Source organism: Amblyomma americanum, chromosome 5 (genome assembly GCF_052857255.1).
Source record: "Amblyomma americanum isolate KBUSLIRL-KWMA chromosome 5, ASM5285725v1, whole genome shotgun sequence".
NCBI classification, from domain to species: Eukaryota; Metazoa; Arthropoda; class Arachnida; order Ixodida; family Ixodidae; genus Amblyomma; species Amblyomma americanum.
Window position 1 is genome coordinate 173,599,033 of NC_135501.1, and position 19,205 is coordinate 173,618,237.

Sequence of the window (19,205 nt, forward strand, 5' to 3'; positions counted from 1 at the left end):
CGAGGAAACACCTTACCTTTGCATGATGTCGGCGTGATTAAGCCAGGCTGTTTGCTCACATATTCGAATTCTAAAACAATGCTCTGTAGATACTGTCTGCGCTACAGACAGCGCGAGAGTAGCAAAAAAAAAAAGCACAAATGCATTTCTTACTCCCATCACTTGTCTCTCTGCGGTGCAAGCCAAAGTAACAACTCCGATCAGCTCTGCCAAACTGGCCCATTTCTCAATTAATGCCATTCACAAAAACACTGCTACCACACTTGAAGCCCCAGGGCTTTATAGCAGAAAACTTGTAAGATGCCGTCAGCACCTCTCAGTGACTACAGTGCAGCAGGTTACTACTGTACTTAGCCATTCGAGATACACAGCCCAGTAATGCTACATTAGAACAGAGATGTGAAGCAAGGAAAATCTGAAACGAACAACACACACACACACACCAAAGTATCTCTGAACTGCTGGATCATTTTATTAAAAGATAAATCTTATATACAGAACGTCAGCTGCTACCTATATATGTATACATAATATGTCTGTTGTATATATAATATGTATATATTAAAGTGCGTATGTGTGCTGACGAAAGGCTGAAAAATAAACTGGTAGCCTTAACAATGACTGTTTCTTGTACCCAAGTACCGAGAGTAACACTCAAACAGCACACCCGCCATCCGTTGGCGGTACACAAAGTAGTAGGAGAAAAACAACAAATCTGACACTGCAGGTTACATGAGCAAAAGGGAGAAGAAAAAAAAAATCCAAATCACAGTTAGGAGGCACACTATTCATCACAACCAAGGTTGTTGTGCAGCAACTATAGTACAAGCTTAACTCCCTTTTCTTACAAACATGTGCTCAGCAAAGTGTAAATGCAGCACGAGTGTGTGCGAGAGAGCGACAGGGAGGGGCATCGTGCGCATCTTTACAAACTGAGAGAGTGCACTAAAAATGCAAATGAAATAGTGCACATGCATTACGAAGGCTCTTCGCATGAAAGCAGCATTCAACAGCAGTTTCTGCACACTGGGGTAGGGGGGGGTCTCTAGACTAAGGCGCGGAAACCCATGGGACAGGCAGGATTTCATTTTCATAGCAAAACAACTAGAGCCACTTGACTAACAACCACACTACACCTACTGCCTGCCATGGAAGACTTTCAACATTTCTAGTGTGAACAAGCCCCGCCAATGACCAACATCATCATCAAAATCGGCAGCTCAGTTTCCATTTGTGCCAACTGCTGTTGTTGCCGTTGTGTCCAAGGGAATTAAAGAACTGAAGAGGACAGCACATTGGGGAACATTTCAAAAGGAGAGCCTTCATAATGGAACACCCGCACAGACTGTTACAAACTTGCGTTCACCTGCACCAGCAAAGAGACCTACAACAGAGACGTTCTGCTAGGGCAAAGAAAGCGACGGTGTATACGTCCCGAAAACATTGGCGCGCGACAGCACTCAGTACATGCCGCGCTGACTACTAATACTACACTACAGAGGTTGAGCTCCTAAAACTCGCAAGGCAACGTTTTTCACCCCAACACCTGCACGACCAAAACAGAAAACCCACCAAGCAGTCGAAGGAGTCGAGTGACCACAGAAGTCGGCTCAATCTCCTCCGAAACGAGTTGTCTCCAAAAAGCACGCAACTACTTTTATTGCACATGTTTACTTTGCTGATATGCTGCTCCCAACATCTCAAAATGCAACCAAATACAAACAAGGGGAATAAATGACAAAGAAAAAGAAGTGCCTGCGCTTCAAACAGATGGAATGTTAAAAAGAAGGACTACTAAAAAGAAGCGCGAACCTCTCTCGCCATTTTCAGCACGCAAACCTTGCAAGCACTAAAGAAATCGAGCCAAGCTGCTCTGCACTTGGGATGTTCAAAAATCTATGCATCGTGCATGACAACACAGTGACACTCGCTATAAAAAGGAAACACAAATGTACAAACAGATCAGCTTAAAATAAATACCGGACACTTAAAAGCCACAGTGGATGACGCACACCCAGACTGAAATGTGATCAGGCAAAAGAGAAATGGTGTTTATGGCCCTTGGCACCATCTGCTTTATTGAGGGCAGCACAGTGAGGAGTTGTTAGGTAACCTAAGACAAAAATCGACGGCAGGTAAAAAGAAAGGCCTACCTGACTAGACAAACATAAGCCAAGAGAGCTCTGTCCAGCAGTTTTTTTTTTTTTTCAACAGCCTAGAACTCTTAAAAACAGTCATCACCTATCGCTTCCATCGAAGTCACATTAGCTAGTTGCTAACAAATGCCTGAACCTGCGAAAGCAGTAAAAAGTACTTAGACGTTTCAACTGCCAATGTATTCTCAGATCGCAACACAGAATGAAAGCCAGACAGTGCTCAGATAATCAGACTGGATACCATGACATCTTCAATGCAAGGTTCACTCAACGTATCCCTTGATATGTTGCTGTCAAAGAAGCTCCAACAAGGACAACATGCATCACACTGCAGCTCTTCCAGTTGTCACTCTGGCATACAGCTACACCGTGTGAGCTGTGAAGAATTAAATAGCAGCTTTAGCAAAACCCTGGCAGATATTCCACTAAAGCACAGACTTCACACTCTGCAGAGTGTAAGATGCAAGCATTGTGTACAATGCACAGAAGAAAAAAAGAACGTCCACATCCCTCAGACGCGACAATCAAACAGATCTTTCACTCATCTCGTCACGTCCTTACTGCCCCCAAAGTTGAACCCCCCCCCCCCCCCCCCCGCCTTTTAAGTGACAAAAACAGGCCTAGCTGCGGTATACAGACTGTACAGCTCTTGATCTGGGTACAAGAGATCTCGATGATGACAAAAAGAGGGGAGAGGGCTGAGATTGCCGTAGAGCTTTGCAGAGCATTTCGCCCGCAGAGAAAGTTGTGCTCAGAATCTTCATTCTTCGTTCCTCAGGGAAAGCTCATGACAGTTTGGGCAAATTTCTGCCGGAAAAAGAGGGCTTCTCCCATCAAATCCAAAAGGCTGAATTTTCTGAATGGACTCCAGACTGGAGGTTCTTTTCCTCCGAAGATGTTTGGAGACTAAAAAAAGAATAAGAAACCAAAAGAGAACACTGCTTCTTCCAATCCTCCTCTCCGTAAACATGTGCTCTTAGGTAAAAGTAAAAAAAAAAAAAAGAGCTTGAGAGTTCCGAGCAAGACACACCACAACAAACAAAACAACAGTGAATAGGGAAAGAAGACAGCTCATAATCAAGGACGGAACTGACACACAAAAAAAGGCAGAAAAAAAAAAGGAAAAAGCAGAAGAGAGAACTGGAAAACAAAGGATGCCGCGGTCGCACGGCCTTCTCTCTTCCAGGGCAGGGGTGCAGAGGGCGGTGACCGCTGAGAGGTGTGGCTTGGTGGAGTCGGGTGGTAGGTGGGTAGGGTTGCGCCGTCGGATGACATCAGCAGGCACAGTCTGTGCCAGCACGCCTCTGCTGCTGCGAACGGTTCAGCTTGCGCAACGTCGCCTCGCCATACTGGATGCCCGACCCGATGCGCTCGGGGTCGAGCTCGCCTGCAGGGAAGAAGGACCAACTTGTAGGCATGTGCGAATGGTAGTTTCTTGGTTTGAAGTGAATTCAAAGCAAATAGTAATTTCCTCTGAATAATTTCTAATAATTCTGGTGCACTTTTTGGGACGGCATAATAAGCATTTTTAAAATCGTATTTTTCTAACGTGCAAGGCAATTACATAAAAAAAAAAGAGAATGCATTAATGCTTTGTCATAATCACTGAATCTGTGCAGACTTTCTGTAAAAATGGCGAATGGAAATTGGGAAAGCTGACCTGCATGAAGTGCTGATGTATTTACGGGGGGTGAGAAATATACGAGGGGCCTCCACCTGCAGTTCGTAACTAAGATTGCGTCTTTGAACATCTGTTAAACGGTGATTCTATGACACCTGCGAGGAGCATGCACTGCGCGCCCAGCGCCACCCCGGAAAGGGGCGCCCAGGTCCACGTGCCTCGTGCTAGCTCTCTTTCATGCTCGCACTGTCGCGCTTGTTTAGCGAATTAGTCGAGAAGAGCGCCTGCGTGGGAGCTGCAGTCAGCTCAGACTCGTTCCTTGGAAGCTTAGGGAGCCGGAAGTCCTCAGATTAGAGATTTAGCACAGCACGATCCATTTCACCGAGGAGCCACTGCACATGCGCAGATCGCCTATGAGAATGCCACAAGGCGCCAGATGCCGGCCAGCTGTTCACACGCCTGTCCCGTTGGACCAATCAGCACGTGCACACTGGCAGCATGCTGAAACAGGTTGCGCTATACTAAATCTCTCTATTAGAAAGTTACAGCACAGCGCGATCCGCAGTCAGCTGCATCCACTACCGCTCACCACCAGTGCACATATGCTGATTGGTCGCGATGAGGTAGGCGGGCACTGCACATGCGCTGCAGTGCCATTGCGGAGGAGATATGCTGAACTGAAACCACATGCAGCAAGAGTTCCAAAAACGCTATTTCCTCGAGACAAATGATTTGAGATTTGGATTACCAACCATTCAAATCAAATCAAATATAGAATACTTTACTATTCGACTGAATATTTAAAAGGTTAAGGTGCTCGCCTACTGAGCCGGAGTACCCAGGTTCGAACCCAACTGCGATGGCCGCGTTTCAATAGAGGCGAAACGCAAAGGCGCCTGTGTGCTGTGCAATGTCAGTGCACGTTAAAGATCCCCAGGTGGTGCAAATTATTCTGGAGACCTCCACTGCAGCACCTTTTTCTTTCTTTCTTCTTTCACTCCCTCCTTTATCCCTTCCCTTAATGCAGTTCTGGCGTCCATGGAGGTATGTGAGACAGTTACTGCGTCATTTCCTTTCCTCAAAAACCAATTTTCAAATATTCGCACACTTGAGACTATAATCAGTTTCTGATGTGAATATTGCACTCAGTGAGCTACCATTTGTGTAATCATTCATGCAAGCAGCTACGGCACAGCTGCCTGTTACAACGGTGCATCGTGACTCATTTCTAAGGCAAACAAATTTGTAGAGCTAGGCTTAAGGGATCAGTGCCTGAATCAGTGAAAGCTGTTGCAGCTCTGGTTCAGCTGCACAGCCCTGCATTCTGCCCCTGGAACTGCCCTCAGGTTGCGCATTCCCGTGCTCTCATCATAGCCTCACAAGCCGCTAGGCCACCCTTCGTTTCCGACCCTCTCCCTTCTCCACTTTTCCACCTGCCATGATTGAGTGGGCAGGTGCAAACATTTAAAATTAACAAGGTTAAATTATATTAATTCACTAATTAAAGGTCTTATAACTGGCGCTGTAGATCCATGGCAGACTGCAGGGCTATATGGCTAAAACAAAGCTACAACAGCTTTCACTACAACAAACCCACTGCTCAGCCCACCACTGCAATTGAGGAAGAGATGGGAAACAGTAAGTGTGAAGGAAAGGAAGAAGGTGGACACATCAAGGTATGATGCTACCCTCCCAATATAGAGGGACCTCAGCCTCAACTTAGAGCAGAAACTTGGATGCAGTCTGTCTCTCGCTGTTACCCATGCATCGATGTGCTTTTTCTCTCCTCGCAGCATGCAGGCACATACGGTATAAACGCGTGTAAGGGCCGCACTTTTTTCTTTCAGATTTGAGTACCAATTCTCGAGGTGCTGCCCATAAACGCGAATTGAGAAAAAAAAACTTTTTTTAAAGTAAAAACACACCAATCAGGAAATCAGCGGCATTTATTCCACGTTCAATCACCACTCACGGCGTATTCAGACTCCGAGCTGGTGATGTGCTCTGGTGCACACTCATCCCACAAGAAGTCGCGCAGCACGTCCGCTGTCAACACATATCCGTTGTTCCGCGCTGTCATCAGTTTAGCAGTGCAGCTGTTCTCCTAGTTCTAGAAACTTGTATAGCGTGCCTCGGAAAGCGCACTTTTTGCACCTTGTGTGCACCCTTCTGGTTGCACCATCGTCGGACGCACTTCTCGGCCACGTCGAATTTCCTGCCCGCCGCACGCTTGCCATGTTCAACAGCAAACTCCCAGCCATGTAGCTATTAAGGTGCTTGCCCATCGTGCTAAAACTGCTAAAGCTACAACGCTCGGTGGCAGCACGCGAAAGTCACGACTACGGTGAAGCACAACTCCCGTGCCTTGACAGCCACAAAATGCTGGAGCTGGTGATACCGACGTCGATATGGATAGCGGGAGCCGGCGGCGGAGGAAAAAGTTTACGATTATGATTATGAGCCGCGGCATCTGGTGCCATCCATGGGCGGCACCTGGAAGCTCCTGTTCGCATGCATCACCTCCGTGATCAAGTATGCCGTTGCTCGCAGCCGGAGGTGATCAAGGCCACAGCACGTGCATTTTGAAAGCTATTCCCACATGGGTCGTGGAAAGTTTGAGTGCGGCCCATACATGTGTGCGACCCTTACATGCGTTTATACGGCATGCACCAAGCATGTTATTAAAAGCAACATACGACTCACCGGACTCGATCTTGGCCAGTATCGTCTTTGCACACTTGAGAAACGCCTCCTCCACATTCTCGCCCGTCAGCGCGCTGGTCTCCAGGAACATCAGCTCTGCAAGGAAACGGTGCAGTCCAAAATGTAACCACAATGAACTGAAGCAGCAAAGACTGCAAAAAGACAAGACCACAAACTGGAGGACGCTTAAACTTCGCCTTTAAGAGCAGAAAGTGACACCGTGTTGCAGCGCTGCCAGGGAGACCACGGAATGCCATCGCTTGTTCGGCGAGACTGCTTGCCCATTGAAGACATCTTTAAACACACGCTTCATTTTTTTCAACTGTTTCAATTAATTGATCAATTACATTGTGAGCATTTTGACTCCTTTGAGCCCCCTTTTTAGAATTTTTCATTTCTTGAATTAATCAATTAATTACAATAATTTCATTAACTCATCATCGCCTATCACACACCAATCAATCATCGATCACTAGAATCATAAATGACCATGATAAGATTTTTTTTTACGCAGCCACCCGATTATTCCTGACGCGCGGTGCCAACTACTACTAATACGCTGACGGCTTTTCGACCAAGCAAGCTATATACACCGTTGTGTAATATATACACGTAGTTTTTTCCTGAGAGGCAGCGGAGGAGCACAGAAGTTGGCACTGAACATGCCTCACTGCTGCTGGCCACTGCAAAGGGTCCGGACTAAGAAGCTGTCAAACTTTTGCAAGAAGATGCGGAACAAACGCAAGTGCATCATAATAGCCTCTCCAAGTGAAACAATATCATTTTCATTCCCTTGGCACATGGGCTCTGCCTTCAAGCAAGCGGCTTTACATTTCTCGAATGCAGGGCACCTGAATTGCTAAAGCATATGGAGTTGTGGTTTGGGCTTGGTCTGGTTGCACGATTAGAGAATGCAGCACAAAAACGATGAGGGCGGACAAAAATGCACACAGGGCTGCCACTGAAGACGTTAATTAATAATATTTCTTTTAAAATTTTCCCAAGGTCTGATAGCCCCCTCATGTTATATTTGTGCAAATAAGGTAAATCAGTCATTTTCTCATTGTTCTGTCATTCCTACTGACTTCTATTGCATCATGTCTGTCTGCATTTTATTGCAAAAGCATTATATGGTCCATTAGCAACAAAACCCAGTGTCAGCGTCCAGAAAAGTGGTCCCAAAACCCGCTACATGGCGTCACCAAGACTCCATGACATCAGGAGCAAACCATAAGATAGTTAGCAGTAGTAATAGTTAATGACAGTGATGCTTATGATGTTGAAGATAATGGTAGTTGATTAGGTATGTCATGGTATAAGATGACGTCATGGCATATGTATGGTAAATGTACAAGATTACGCCGTCAATTACGTCATATGGTATGACATATGGCATGATTAACTCATCACATCAGACGATGTGGCATGATTTAAGACACTAAATCATGTGAACAGCCTAGGATGAAACGCCAGATGGCGCTAGAGGTGCGGAAAGGGCCATAAATGCTTTCGCATTCACAGCATGCAAGCAGCCTCCATAACGTTTTGTTCATCCTCGTCGTTTCGCACTGCATCTCCTAATCATGCCACCAAAGCATGCCTTCCGGAGCACAGTGTCTAAGCCGTGACTATTGGCCAAAACAAACTGTCCAAACACCAGACCCTCCAAAAGTGTCCGACCATGTTTGATTGTTTTAAAGAGAATCCGAACCAAAGCCCATTAGCGCTCCCTGCCGACGTGGCCAACCTAGGTACATGCTTACTATGGCCCATGCTCACTACATAAAGCACAACCTAGCATTTCATTCCTTCATCATACCAGTTGATGGATGATGTGCCTCTACTGCCTGGTTACCTGAGTGCCACACCTCCTCTCATCAACTGGCTTACTTTTTTTTGCCACAAATTTTTCCCCCATCTGAAAGCAGACACTGTGGCTTTGCTTCCAGTTCATCAGTGTTCTACCAAGGGATGGACACCGAATCTTTCATTTTGAACCTCTGCTTTATTGCACACTTACTGCTGCACAACCTCAGCAGTCAGTGAAAGTGCAGTGCCGTATTAAATCCGCTGCATGAGCATTTCCCCACGTAACATATCTTACTCTGTTTTCTTTCACCCCCGACAGCACTGCATCGTGCCCCATCCTCTCAGTTTTTCTATCACTTTTTTTAAAACAGTGTTGCAGCAGACAGCACTTTGCTACCGTCACGTGCTGCTCACAGTCAAAAGGTGAATGTGCACACCTGTATCGTGGCATGATGCTTGATCCGACATCTTTCAACCTTCCCTTGGAGGGAAAGCAAAAGCATGCAGACAGTGGTCGCCCAAAACAACCACAGAAGCCCCTGGGGAAGGGCACAGCTGAGGGGAGTGCACTGAAAATGCTCAACTGCGACGATCACAACTCCACTATTAATGACGGCTCTCAAGACTTCTGTGGGACACAGTCCCGTGAACGGTGCCCCACAACCACCTTAGCTCAAAGTTTCGACCAGAAGAAGGCCAGGGGGCCCTGCACTGCACTGTACACAGGCATTATGCTAAAGATGACCAAGAGGCGAGGAGACCCACCGTTCTCCTGGGCGAAGCGGCTCGCCTCGAGGAAGGTGACCTCACGGTCGTCTTCCAGGTCCTTCTTGTTGCCCACCAGCAGGATGACTATGTTGGGGCTTGCCAGAGTGCGCGCATCCGTCAGCCAGTTCGTCAGGGCATTGTACGTCTCCCGGCTGGTGCCACAGGGCAGGGCAGGAGGAAAAGAAACACAAGGACACATCGTCAGAGGCAGTTGAGGAGGCGGAACACTCTAAACCTCCGCCTCCTCAACCCAGTGACACACGGGAATTTGAACTACAGGCCCCAGGTTGCTGGTTTTTTATGTGACAAGTGCTTTCTAGTGCGCAACAGACCACCCCAACCATTCTACCCCCAACACACGTGCAAAATCTGTGAGGGACTGGTTTCTGGTTCTAGTTTTCCATGCTAAGGTGCTTTTAATGCCCTTCAGATGAGTGGGCAGCCTGGCTCTGTGGTTTCTTAGCCCGCAGCTTTTGCCAGCAAAAGCCCTTTATGTTAGGTATCATGCATGCAGCCAGATTTTAAAAACTAGCCAAGAAAACTTTGAACTTTTGAGATTCACCCACAAACAACAAGCCATACCTACCAGTAGCCTCTGATGCAAGCAAGCTATGGTGGCACGACAACATTTGCACTGAAATCGGTCTACTCTGCATCTGTTCAAACTGCAGTTGAGACGACAATATCTCCCTTGGTTTTTGTTCGATCACCACCTTCTTAAGACTCGACTGACAAGCTTTGATCGAAAAAGTAGAAATCACCAAAGGAGATGCAATTTTAACTCAGAATGCAAATTGTCTCACTTCGCTGCAAAGTGGGTGCCACTCGGTCATGATGCTCCAATGATGCCAGGGTTCAGAAAATGATAATTTTTCAACCATTTCATGGGACTATCAGCATCACTGTGGTATATAAAGCAATTCTTTTGGAGTACTTCCCAGTAGACTTCAGTAGACTTCAGTTAAGAAACTTCGGGCCGGCATAGAAATCATATCATATACCAGTGTATACTTTGCATTTGGAAAACAAAATTTTTCACCATTTTAACAATTTGAAAGCAACGATGCGACGCAACATACAAGGAAAGCCGGTAATCAAGTGCTGCAATGTTCTCAGTATGAGGACACCGGTCAAACTGAGACTACCCTGATAATTTAGTACTGCCAGGTGGCCATATAACTCCTGCACCTGTACTCATTGAGCAGCACTCGCAGAAGCAGGAAAAAAATTAAGAGGGTGCATGACACCATGCCGTTACCCTTTCCCAAGCAAAACGTTTCTGATGCCTCTTGGCACCCTTGATGCTATGAAAAAGGACCCAAATATTGTCCCCATGTTTTTAACAATTTTGCTAAGCTAGTGATAAAGTACAAAGCTGCATCACATTTAAACTTACACGATGGTCAAATAGACTGAAGACCACATGTGGCCCGCCTAGATAGGCTGTGCACTAAACTTTCTCAGCCTTCGTTCTGTCTGACGCTTTCACCACTGTCATCCCAAAGCACGAGTCAAGTGGTCAAGGCATGGCATTCACTGTACTCAAAAGCAAAACCACGGTCCCTGAGAGCATGACACTTATAGTAAGTGCATGAACATGAAGTATTTTGACAGCTATGCTGACTTGGCCAACAGCTAGATCAATGTTTGCCAGCACCGCAGAGGCAGCACAGCAACACTGATGAAACCACCTTACACGGTGCAGCAAAGGCACCATTCGAGGCGCTAAAAGGGCTGCCGCTCGTAAGTCACATGTCCGGTGTCCTATCACTCCAACCTCTCTCCTTTTTCCTTCTTGTACGAATGAGATATGACCACCCCTCCAAGTTCTTTCTTGCCCATGGCAACAGCCAGACCAGCCCACTGCTCCCCTGCTTAACAAAATTCACATTTCCCATGCACAGACAGTTCAAGGCGTACAATCCTCACTACCGACACCCGCCAAACAGTTCCCATGCAACCTATCTTGCCTGAGGAGGCAATAACGGGTGTGCGGCACACCCTCAAGCATTACCCACCAGTTCAGCCTCTGTATTTTTTCTTTCGCACATTGCAACAGAGGTGGCAGTTGCGGTGGTGATACTGTCCCACCAGCAATGAAAGTCGCACACCTGGTGCACTGCTTGTTACGCCACAGTGGATTGGCATGGCATGCTGGACCAACCAAACACCACCAGAACATCGCAAAAGACGAGAAACACCCACCTCGTAATGTCGTACACCAGCAAGGCACCCGCCGCTCCTCGGTAGTAGCTCCTGGTCACAGACCTGGGGAGAAGGGAGGAGCAACTTGAGGTTTTTAAGGCGGCCGATGTACCGGCACCACCCGCTAACTGAATGGTGATGTAGCCATTCGGGCAATTTAGAAAGCCTGCTGCAAGCCGTTTTGTCTTCCAAGCTGTGATCTGGTTGCCAGCGCAGCCAAAGTACAGGAAATTTTTTAAAAGTACTACCGCTGGAATGACACTGCTTATGTTATCTTCCCCTTCAGCCAGATCAAGCCCACTGCAGGACAAAGGCGCCATATACAGCACCAGCTGCAGTCATGTTATGTGAAAACACTTATTTCACCTCCCCACCTGACTGCTGGCTGCATACAGATAGTTCTTCCTTCTCTCGGTATCCACCCGGCAAGTCTAATGGACCGCCAGCTCTCTCTGCACTTCATCCTGTGTGTCCTACACAGTCCATTCTCTTCAGGTTAGCTTGTATTATGCAACCACATTGAATGGCATTATGTTGGTTATGTGATCACAGTAATGCCTTTGATATTTTTATTGCAGCAGCGCCACCGCTTTCAAAGGCCCTGCATATTCACCACATAAACCAAACTCTGCATGGAACAGAGATGCCTTTCTGAAACAACTATTTGCACATTCCACAAGTGCATGTTAAATGCTGCGGTGCTATGAAGGCACGGAAAAGTTATCCCCGCCATCTGCATCCACATGGCAAGAACGCTTTGCTCCAAAACCACAGAAATGTCAGACAAGCGCGATGAGATAGGCCTGTCTTATCAGGTTACGCTCGCACAATGCCTCAGGGTGATAAGCTGATAGAACTAACAACCATGTCTACGAAATAGATACGGGCTCGGCAACCTCCACAGACAAATGCACTCACGACCGGGAAGTGTGAACAACAGCAGTAACGGAGCATTTCCGCTCTGGCTGCTGCATGTGCACACAGCAATGTTTGCAGAGCCAGGAGCAACCTTTTGATGCATCAAGATAACTTGCGTCATGCATGCAGCCTCTTGGCTCCACCCGGCCTTCAGCACAGCAAGGCACAGAGAATAACATCTGTATCAGAATGGTAGACCTGATGCAGCTGTCCCACAAACTGATAGGAAAGCTCTCCGAAGAAGTGACGCTACCCTAAATTGAGGGATGAGTTGAAACAAAGTCAAGCCAAAGAACAAAGAGAGGCCGAGGTTGCTACAGAGATAAAAGCAAACCTCAGTGATATGAACTGCATTCGGAAGATTCTCAAGGCTATTCAGAGGAAACTTTCACACCCCGTTAAAGCAACTGAAAGAAATGTTGAGCGGCAATGTGCATGGTTTTCGAAACTAATGCCTCTCCCTTCTAACCAAGCTTAAAAAGTCGCAACCTATTTAAAATTCCTAGTGAGGCATGCTTCATAAATTTTGATCAAATCTATTGGGACACATGCACAACAGAGGAGGTTTCTGGACAATATCTAGGCAGTGTGCGTCTTCCTTTGTGTATGTTCTCTAAGAACTGTATTACAAAGTCCCTGCCAACACAAAGTAGATAACACTTCTATGAACATTTGTGGCTTCCATTGACTGTCTCTGAATTAAACTGAGAATTGAGCACTTAACTTACAAAACACCTTGAAAGCTGTTCATGTAACGGCTGTAATATTTGTGCAATGTACTAAATGTGTCATAGAAAGGTTTAATAACACTTCAAAAGCCTTGAATAATTTGCATCATAACTTGTACAAGCATACTTCCTGTGCACTTTAGTATGCAGTAAAGCCCTAACCACATAGAATTCCTCTGGCTTGTACGATACAGGCGAGTACAAAAAAGCTGATTTCATTATCTGTTGTGATTGGTCAGTGGAGAGCCCGGTGTGGGCCATGGTCCATTGTTTCCAACTGAAGTTTTTTGTTTTTTTAAGCTGTATCCTGGAGTTCATGCGCGATAAGCAAGCAAATCTTGTCCGAGTGGCTTCATTGAGCCGCGAAGCCCGCAACAGGCCGTACCTGAATCGCTCCTGGCCAGCCGTGTCCCAAATCTGCAGCTTGACCGACCGGCCGCCAACATTCACCACCTTGGAGCCAAACTCGACACCAATGGTGTGGTTCGACTCCGCTTTGACTGCACACACACAGCACCACCAGAACAGAGAGGTGTCAAAATCAAGCAGCCATAAGCACAGAAACACACAAACACTAGTCCCTGCTAGTTCCAGAAGTATAAGCACTTCACATTTCTTCACATATCTTGGTGTCTGTTGGCACTTGTCTCATTCTCACAGTCACATTTACCATAACTGTCATAAATGACTATGACCGTGACTCCACAGTGCAATAATTGAGATTATTGCACTGGGGGGTGTGCTTATCTTCCAACTGCAACATTTATTTCCCTACTATTTGCCAGCACAGTTCCTAAATCTTACTAACTAAACATCTCAGTTTTTGCCCCTTTTGGCCTTTAGCTGACTGGGCACAATAAACCCTCAAATTCGCTTGTTCGTTTACTTAACTCATTCCAAAAATGCTAGCAGCCTTAATCGTTGCCCGACATGCATTACAGCGCTTCTAAAAATGTCCGCCCGTTGCTAACTGACTATGGTTGTTACGCATGCTAACTGTTCCTTCTTGTTTCCATAACTATTGACCTAAATGTTTTATACAATGACAGTGTTTAAACACACTGAGGACAAACTGAACTTCGCCTGTGTCGATGGACTACCGCATTCTGGTCAGGAAGCGACTACTTCCACCAAAAACTGAGCTTTTATAAGCTAGCAGTAGATAAGAACTGAAGTACAGGTGTGGCCCCCACCAGCAGAGTGAGTTCAGTCTGGACACATTTTTGCACGCAGATCCACAAAGCTAGGCAACCACTTCACTCACTCCAAAATGGTGATCACAGAGCTGTTTAGCTAACGGCGTTGAGAGTTTAGATCAGATAGCAGGAAAATCTTTAAATCCAATTTTCTCAGCAGCAAATGCGCCTCTAGCTATGCATGCTGTCAAGAAAAACTGAAAACCAAGGACAGGCTAGAAGATCACGACACCCCTTTTGTGCAACAAGCTGCCTACCAACCACAGGAACAAGTTTGTGCAATGCAGATTGAATGTAATCTATCAGATTCCGCTGAGCTGTGGTAAGGCCTACTGCAACAAGAACACTTGGCGGCCCAAGCCTGATCCACACCAGCAACACACACAGTGGATGTGGAAATTTCGGCTTTCAGTGACAATACACCCCCAACAAGATAATTGCTGTGCACATTTCAGTTATTCAGCCTCTCTGTATTTGGTCCTCTTTGAACTTATCTGTGACCCTGCCACCAAAAATCCCCCCCCCCCCCCCCTTCCTGCAAAAGAAGATGGAACCCATTGCTTTAAAAGGTCGGCAAAAAGTTATAGAAAATTTGCTGGCACCTCCCCACAAAAAAAAAAAAAAAATAGAACAGCCATTATCTCTCTTTTTGCACATTTTCACTGAGGCCCCTAACAAAACTAACTTTGAAGCACGAAGCTGGTTGCATTTCAGTTTCACTTTATATGTACTCTGGATTGTCTTGTACCTGTTATGTGCACCTGTTCCTGCGACTGTCTTAGTCGGCGTACCCTGTGCATGTCATGTGACTCCGAGATATAAATACCTATGTTTCGTTTCCAATGAACCTCTAACATCCATGTGTCCAACTGCTGCGCATTGCCTCTCCTTACTTGGATGCCCCAGATCATCACAAAAAAAAGGTACCCTTCACTTTATTGTGACCTTAGCTGCAGTTTACTTCTCAAAAGATGAAATCAGTGTACCAAGCACTTTTTCCCCTCAAGAACACGTGATGTGCAGCCACTAGCAAGCCATTTTCAGATGTGTTCATAGTTCTCAGCACCATTTTGCAAACCCTAGTGCTTTCAAAGTCCGAAGCAAGCCTTTCCTGGAGGGAATAGGGTGAGGCAAGAGTTTGCAGAAGGAAGTGAGCCAGATGGTGAATGAATGCTTGCTTAGGCTCCCTTTGTGCCCACACTTGGTTGACTCTCTCTCTCTACCTAACTTCAGAGCAGAACTCTCACTGCATTGAAACGCTTAGGCAAGGATTACAGAAAACACACACGGCACAGGCGACACCGTCATAAATTGACTGCATGTATTCGACTCGCAAGTTCTGCCATTCGAACATCAAAAGGAGCCGATGTTGACCAGAAAGCCAGAGGAGAGCCGCTTTTTTGTGTGATCAAGGCAGGGGCTATAAAAGCACTGTAAATCAACAGCACGGACATGTAGCATACAGAGGGCCCACGTGAGCAAAGCAGCCCGCTAATTTACTCGTTTTCTTCCCTGTCGCTTGCATGTTCCTGCGTTGCACCTACAGCTTCCTCTATGCGGTGCGAAGCCACCTCTGTAACCTCCCCAAAACACGCATCCAGGCATGTACTGATTGATTGGGCAGTCATACCCACTTCACGCGTTGTGGAATTTCTAGCACGCTTCCATGAGGCGGCCTCACATGTGCACCGATCGCTCGGCCCAGTTCGGCGTGCACTGTAAACGAAATACAAAAAGGCGAACTGCCTGTGACACGACGGGTATTGCGCTGTCAAGCTTATCCACCGCGGAAACCTTACGATCGCGTCGGCGATGACAAAAACACCCTCTCCACAATAGAAAGGGCGAGTGGGGGAGCCCATGGGGACACGTGACGCGACGCGTCGGAAAGTCTCGGCGACGCCACATGCGGTTGTTACCGACGGCAACTCACACTTGTTTTCAATGAACTGGTGGAGAAGGCATGACTTCCCTGTCCCTGCACTGCCGATCACCAGGAACTTGAACAGGTAGTCTGCAAGGGGGGAAAAAAAAAGAAGGAAAAAGGTTGGGAACAGACCCGGGATTGAGCCGAACAAACAGCTCTGCTGAGAGGATTAACGGGGCAGCGCTAATCCCGCAAACGCAATTACGCGCAACAACGAGGGGAGGGCCGGATTCGGGTGAGAGATTAGAGCGCGAAAGCAATCGGCGCTTCGAGACAAGTAACGCACAATAACAACCCGCCTTCGCTTTCTTAGGCCACCCTCTGCTCGCTAGCAGCACTTGTCGCTCGCGAAAAAGAAAACAAGGCAAAACTGTCGCGGCAGCTTCGCGGTTGACAGGCGCGCAGGCGTCGTCGCCGTAATCCGTAGTCCCCAGGGGCGTCTCGGATTTTTCTGCTCCCTACCCGCGGTGCGCGTAGCCAAACAACCGAGCTGTCACGTCGCAACGAAAGCGACTCGCGACAGCTACCGTCGAGCTTTAAAACAATGCAAGGATTGCGTGGAATACAGCTGAGCTCGCAAGAGCTGAGGTCGCGATCGCGCATCCAAATCGCGACCATGAACCGAATATTTCAGTCGCCGGCGCGGACAGCAACGCTCGCGGCGTCGCGAAACCGGAAGACGAGGATAGCTGCCGCAAAACCCAAACATCGCGCTTCAGGAACAATAAAACACTAGGCGATAAAAGACGCTCGCGGTGCATACCCGATTTCCTACGCTTCAGCATCGCAGCAGAGTGCACGGCTTCTCACAAGCGCGCAGTCGTGGACTCCGAGGCCGACGTGTGCCGCACCCGCCTTCGTAGCGAAAAAAAAAAAAAAAAACCAAGAGTGGGGCTAGGTTTAGCCTGAAACAAACGGAACGACGTCCGGGGCTCCGGCTCGCAGGGGAAAATCGGCGCAAGGCGGAGTGATCGTCTGCAACGCAGGACTACGCAGGCCGAAGTCTGCGATGTAGGCCTACTACTGCTCCGAGAGGGGAGAACCCGCCGCCAGTGCACTACAAACACACACACACACAGCTGGTCGAATCGGCGAAAGGGGGCCACTCAAGCGAGCGACTACTTTCTTCTCCTTCACTTCGCGAACGGGAGACCACGCGAGCACCGCAAGGACCCCGGAGAAGAAGCGTCGGCCGTGCAGTCTCACTCACCGTAGGACTCCGACATGCTGCCCGCTGCGATGCCAGTTTTCGGGCATCAAATTTACACGGCGCCCGTGCACCGCTCCGAGCCCGCTCCCCAGCTTTTTGCCGTCTGCAAGTGTGCGAGACGGCCGCGGCGCTCTGGCGGCTACTTCCAGCTCGATAAAAAGCAGAAGACCGGCTAGAGGCACCTACTTGATGACGTAACACCTCCCCCTCTACTTTCTTGTTCTTTGTACTTGCCTCTCGCAGCGACCTTCACCCAAGCGGAGAACTTTGCTCTCCCTTCCCGTGCGCTAAAGCAAACACTACTGCACCGCTGAGATTTATTAGAACACGCCTGCGCGTTCCGCAAGATGCGCAGCAATTCGCATTTGCGTTGCTCTGTTTGGGCTGTTATCGCTGTTGCTAGGTGCGACGTACGAAACTACGCAAACAACGGTTACCGCTGCTCGTGGCAACAATGCGCTGCCTTGAACGCCGCTCTCCATGGCCGCACGAAGCTTTGTGCGCTGAAATGTCAAGGGAAATGCTACGAACATTACTTAGGCCGGCGAAACTTGCATGTATCAAGACTGGAGGTTCTAACTTTCCCGTACGATAAAAACCGGCTTCCCTCAGGCTAAACGCGATCGCCAACTGTCAAGGGGCTGTGACCGCGCCGGGCCTCAGTTCAAAAGCTGGCGGTTGTTTAAAAAACGGACGAATTCCATAAAACCACATCCCAACAATCGTAAAGACTCGCGTAACACAGCTGCATTTGTGAACGGACGAAAGGCGATGTCGTTTAATGAAACTTCTCCGGATTAAGCGACATTTCTTCGATGAGTGAGTCGTGCACAAAGTTCACCGTGGCCGCGTCCGTGCCGGACAGGTTGTAGCTGACAAACACCTGGCAGCCCGTGCGCTTGGACAGTTTGGACGCCAGTGAACTTGACGTGAGGTCCGACACGTCGCCCATCAGACAACTCGCCGTCGGCGCTCTCTCGTACGCAGTAGACATGGCAACCGCGAGGTTCTTCATGTTCCCGCTCTGCGAGCCGATCCACAGCAAGAAACTAGAGTCCATGCGAAGCACCAGAAAGTGCACGGCGTTGCCGTTGAAGAGGCGTCTGAACTGATGGGTTGAAAAGCGGAAGTCCGCGTCCGGCGCTGGGGTCACTTTGTCAGTCGCGGCAACGCTCGAAGACGACGACGAAGCGGTCGCTGTAGCACTCATGGCTATCGGCGACGACCAGTGCTCCCGTGCACACTTCCTTGTGGCAGTCAGCACGAAGATGGTAACGAAGTTCAAAGAGAACTATCGAGCGTCAGCAGCAGATATGTACGATCTGCGGGCGCGGCCATGTTGGAGCACGACGACAGCCAAGACGTATGAGGCGAAGCGACGCCCCTCCGATTTGGCGTAACAAGCTGCGCCCTCTGGGAAGTAAAGAAGACACGAATGATGTGTATAATTTTTTTTCCTTTCTTGAGTACATGCGAAGCACCACGGCGCTTAAACTTTCATAATATAAACCACTCCGTGGAATGTTTCCAATGTGTTTTCATGTCCGCGCTATTTTGCAGGAAGGAGCTGCATTATTTTAAACGGAAACGTAAAATTTGTCGTTTCTTCTGCCTGTTTTCCTTGCGGCTTGGTGACATTTTGAACTTGCACGTTGTAGATACGTTACAGAGAACAAAATAGCGCGGACATGAAAACACAATGGAAACATTCTACTGAGTGGTTTATATGAGGAAACTTTCAAGCGCCGTGGTGCTTCGCACGGACTCTAGAAAGGAAAAAAAAATTATACGCATCATTCGTTCAAATAATGCAGCTTCTTCCCGTTCGAACCCGACCGCGGCGGCTGCGTTTCGATGGAGGCAGAACGCTAAGGCGCCCGTGTGCTGTGCGATGTCAGTGCACGTTAAAGATCCCCAGGTGGTCGAAATTATTCCGGAGCCCTCCACTACGGTACCTCTTTCAC

General features: G+C 47.9%; 2 protein-coding genes across 3 annotated transcripts; both read right to left on the reverse strand.

Annotated features, from left to right (window-relative positions):
- Positions 1 to 448: 448 nt before the first annotated feature.
- Positions 449 to 17,409, reverse strand: Rab4 (RAS oncogene family member Rab4). 2 transcript variants are annotated; one of them, XM_077665875.1, is made up of 7 exons: positions 17,242 to 17,409; positions 16,038 to 16,118; positions 13,294 to 13,408; positions 11,263 to 11,325; positions 9,055 to 9,209; positions 6,481 to 6,576; positions 449 to 3,543 (listed from the first exon to the last, which is right to left on the reverse strand). In XM_077665875.1, exons 1-7 carry the CDS (start codon positions 17,255 to 17,257, stop codon positions 3,431 to 3,433), a joined length of 639 nt encoding a protein of 212 aa, XP_077522001.1. In that variant the 5' UTR covers positions 17,258 to 17,409; the 3' UTR covers positions 449 to 3,430. The 2 variants fall into 2 exon arrangements, with proteins under 2 accessions (XP_077522001.1, XP_077522000.1); XM_077665874.1 differs by lacking the exon at positions 17,242 to 17,409 and adding an exon at positions 16,795 to 17,106.
- Positions 17,410 to 17,987: 578 nt separating this feature from the next.
- LOC144133049 (proteasome assembly chaperone 4-like) lies at positions 17,988 to 18,586 on the reverse strand. The gene has a single exon (XM_077665876.1). The coding sequence runs from the start codon at positions 18,449 to 18,451 to the stop codon at positions 18,020 to 18,022; it is 432 nt and encodes a 143-aa protein (XP_077522002.1). The 5' UTR covers positions 18,452 to 18,586; the 3' UTR covers positions 17,988 to 18,019.
- Between the last annotated feature and the right edge of the window lie 619 nt (positions 18,587 to 19,205).

What these genes read in the sequence shown, in the direction of transcription:
- LOC144133049 (XM_077665876.1), bottom strand. Translation starts at nt 18,451, where the DNA reads ATGAGTGCTACAGCGACCGCTTCGTCGTCGTCTTCGAGCGTTGCCGCG.
- Rab4 (XM_077665874.1), bottom strand. Translation starts at nt 16,816, where the DNA reads ATGCTGAAGCGTAGGAAATCGG. An exon ending in CCAGTTCATTGAAAACAAGT is followed by an intron (nt 13,409 to 16,037) that starts GTGAGTTGCCGT and finishes GTGTGTGTGCAG; the next exon opens with TCAAAGCGGAGTCGAACCAC. An exon ending in GCTGGCCAGGAGCGATTCAG is followed by an intron (nt 11,326 to 13,293) that starts GTACGGCCTGTT and finishes CCTTCTCCCCAG; the next exon opens with GTCTGTGACCAGGAGCTACT.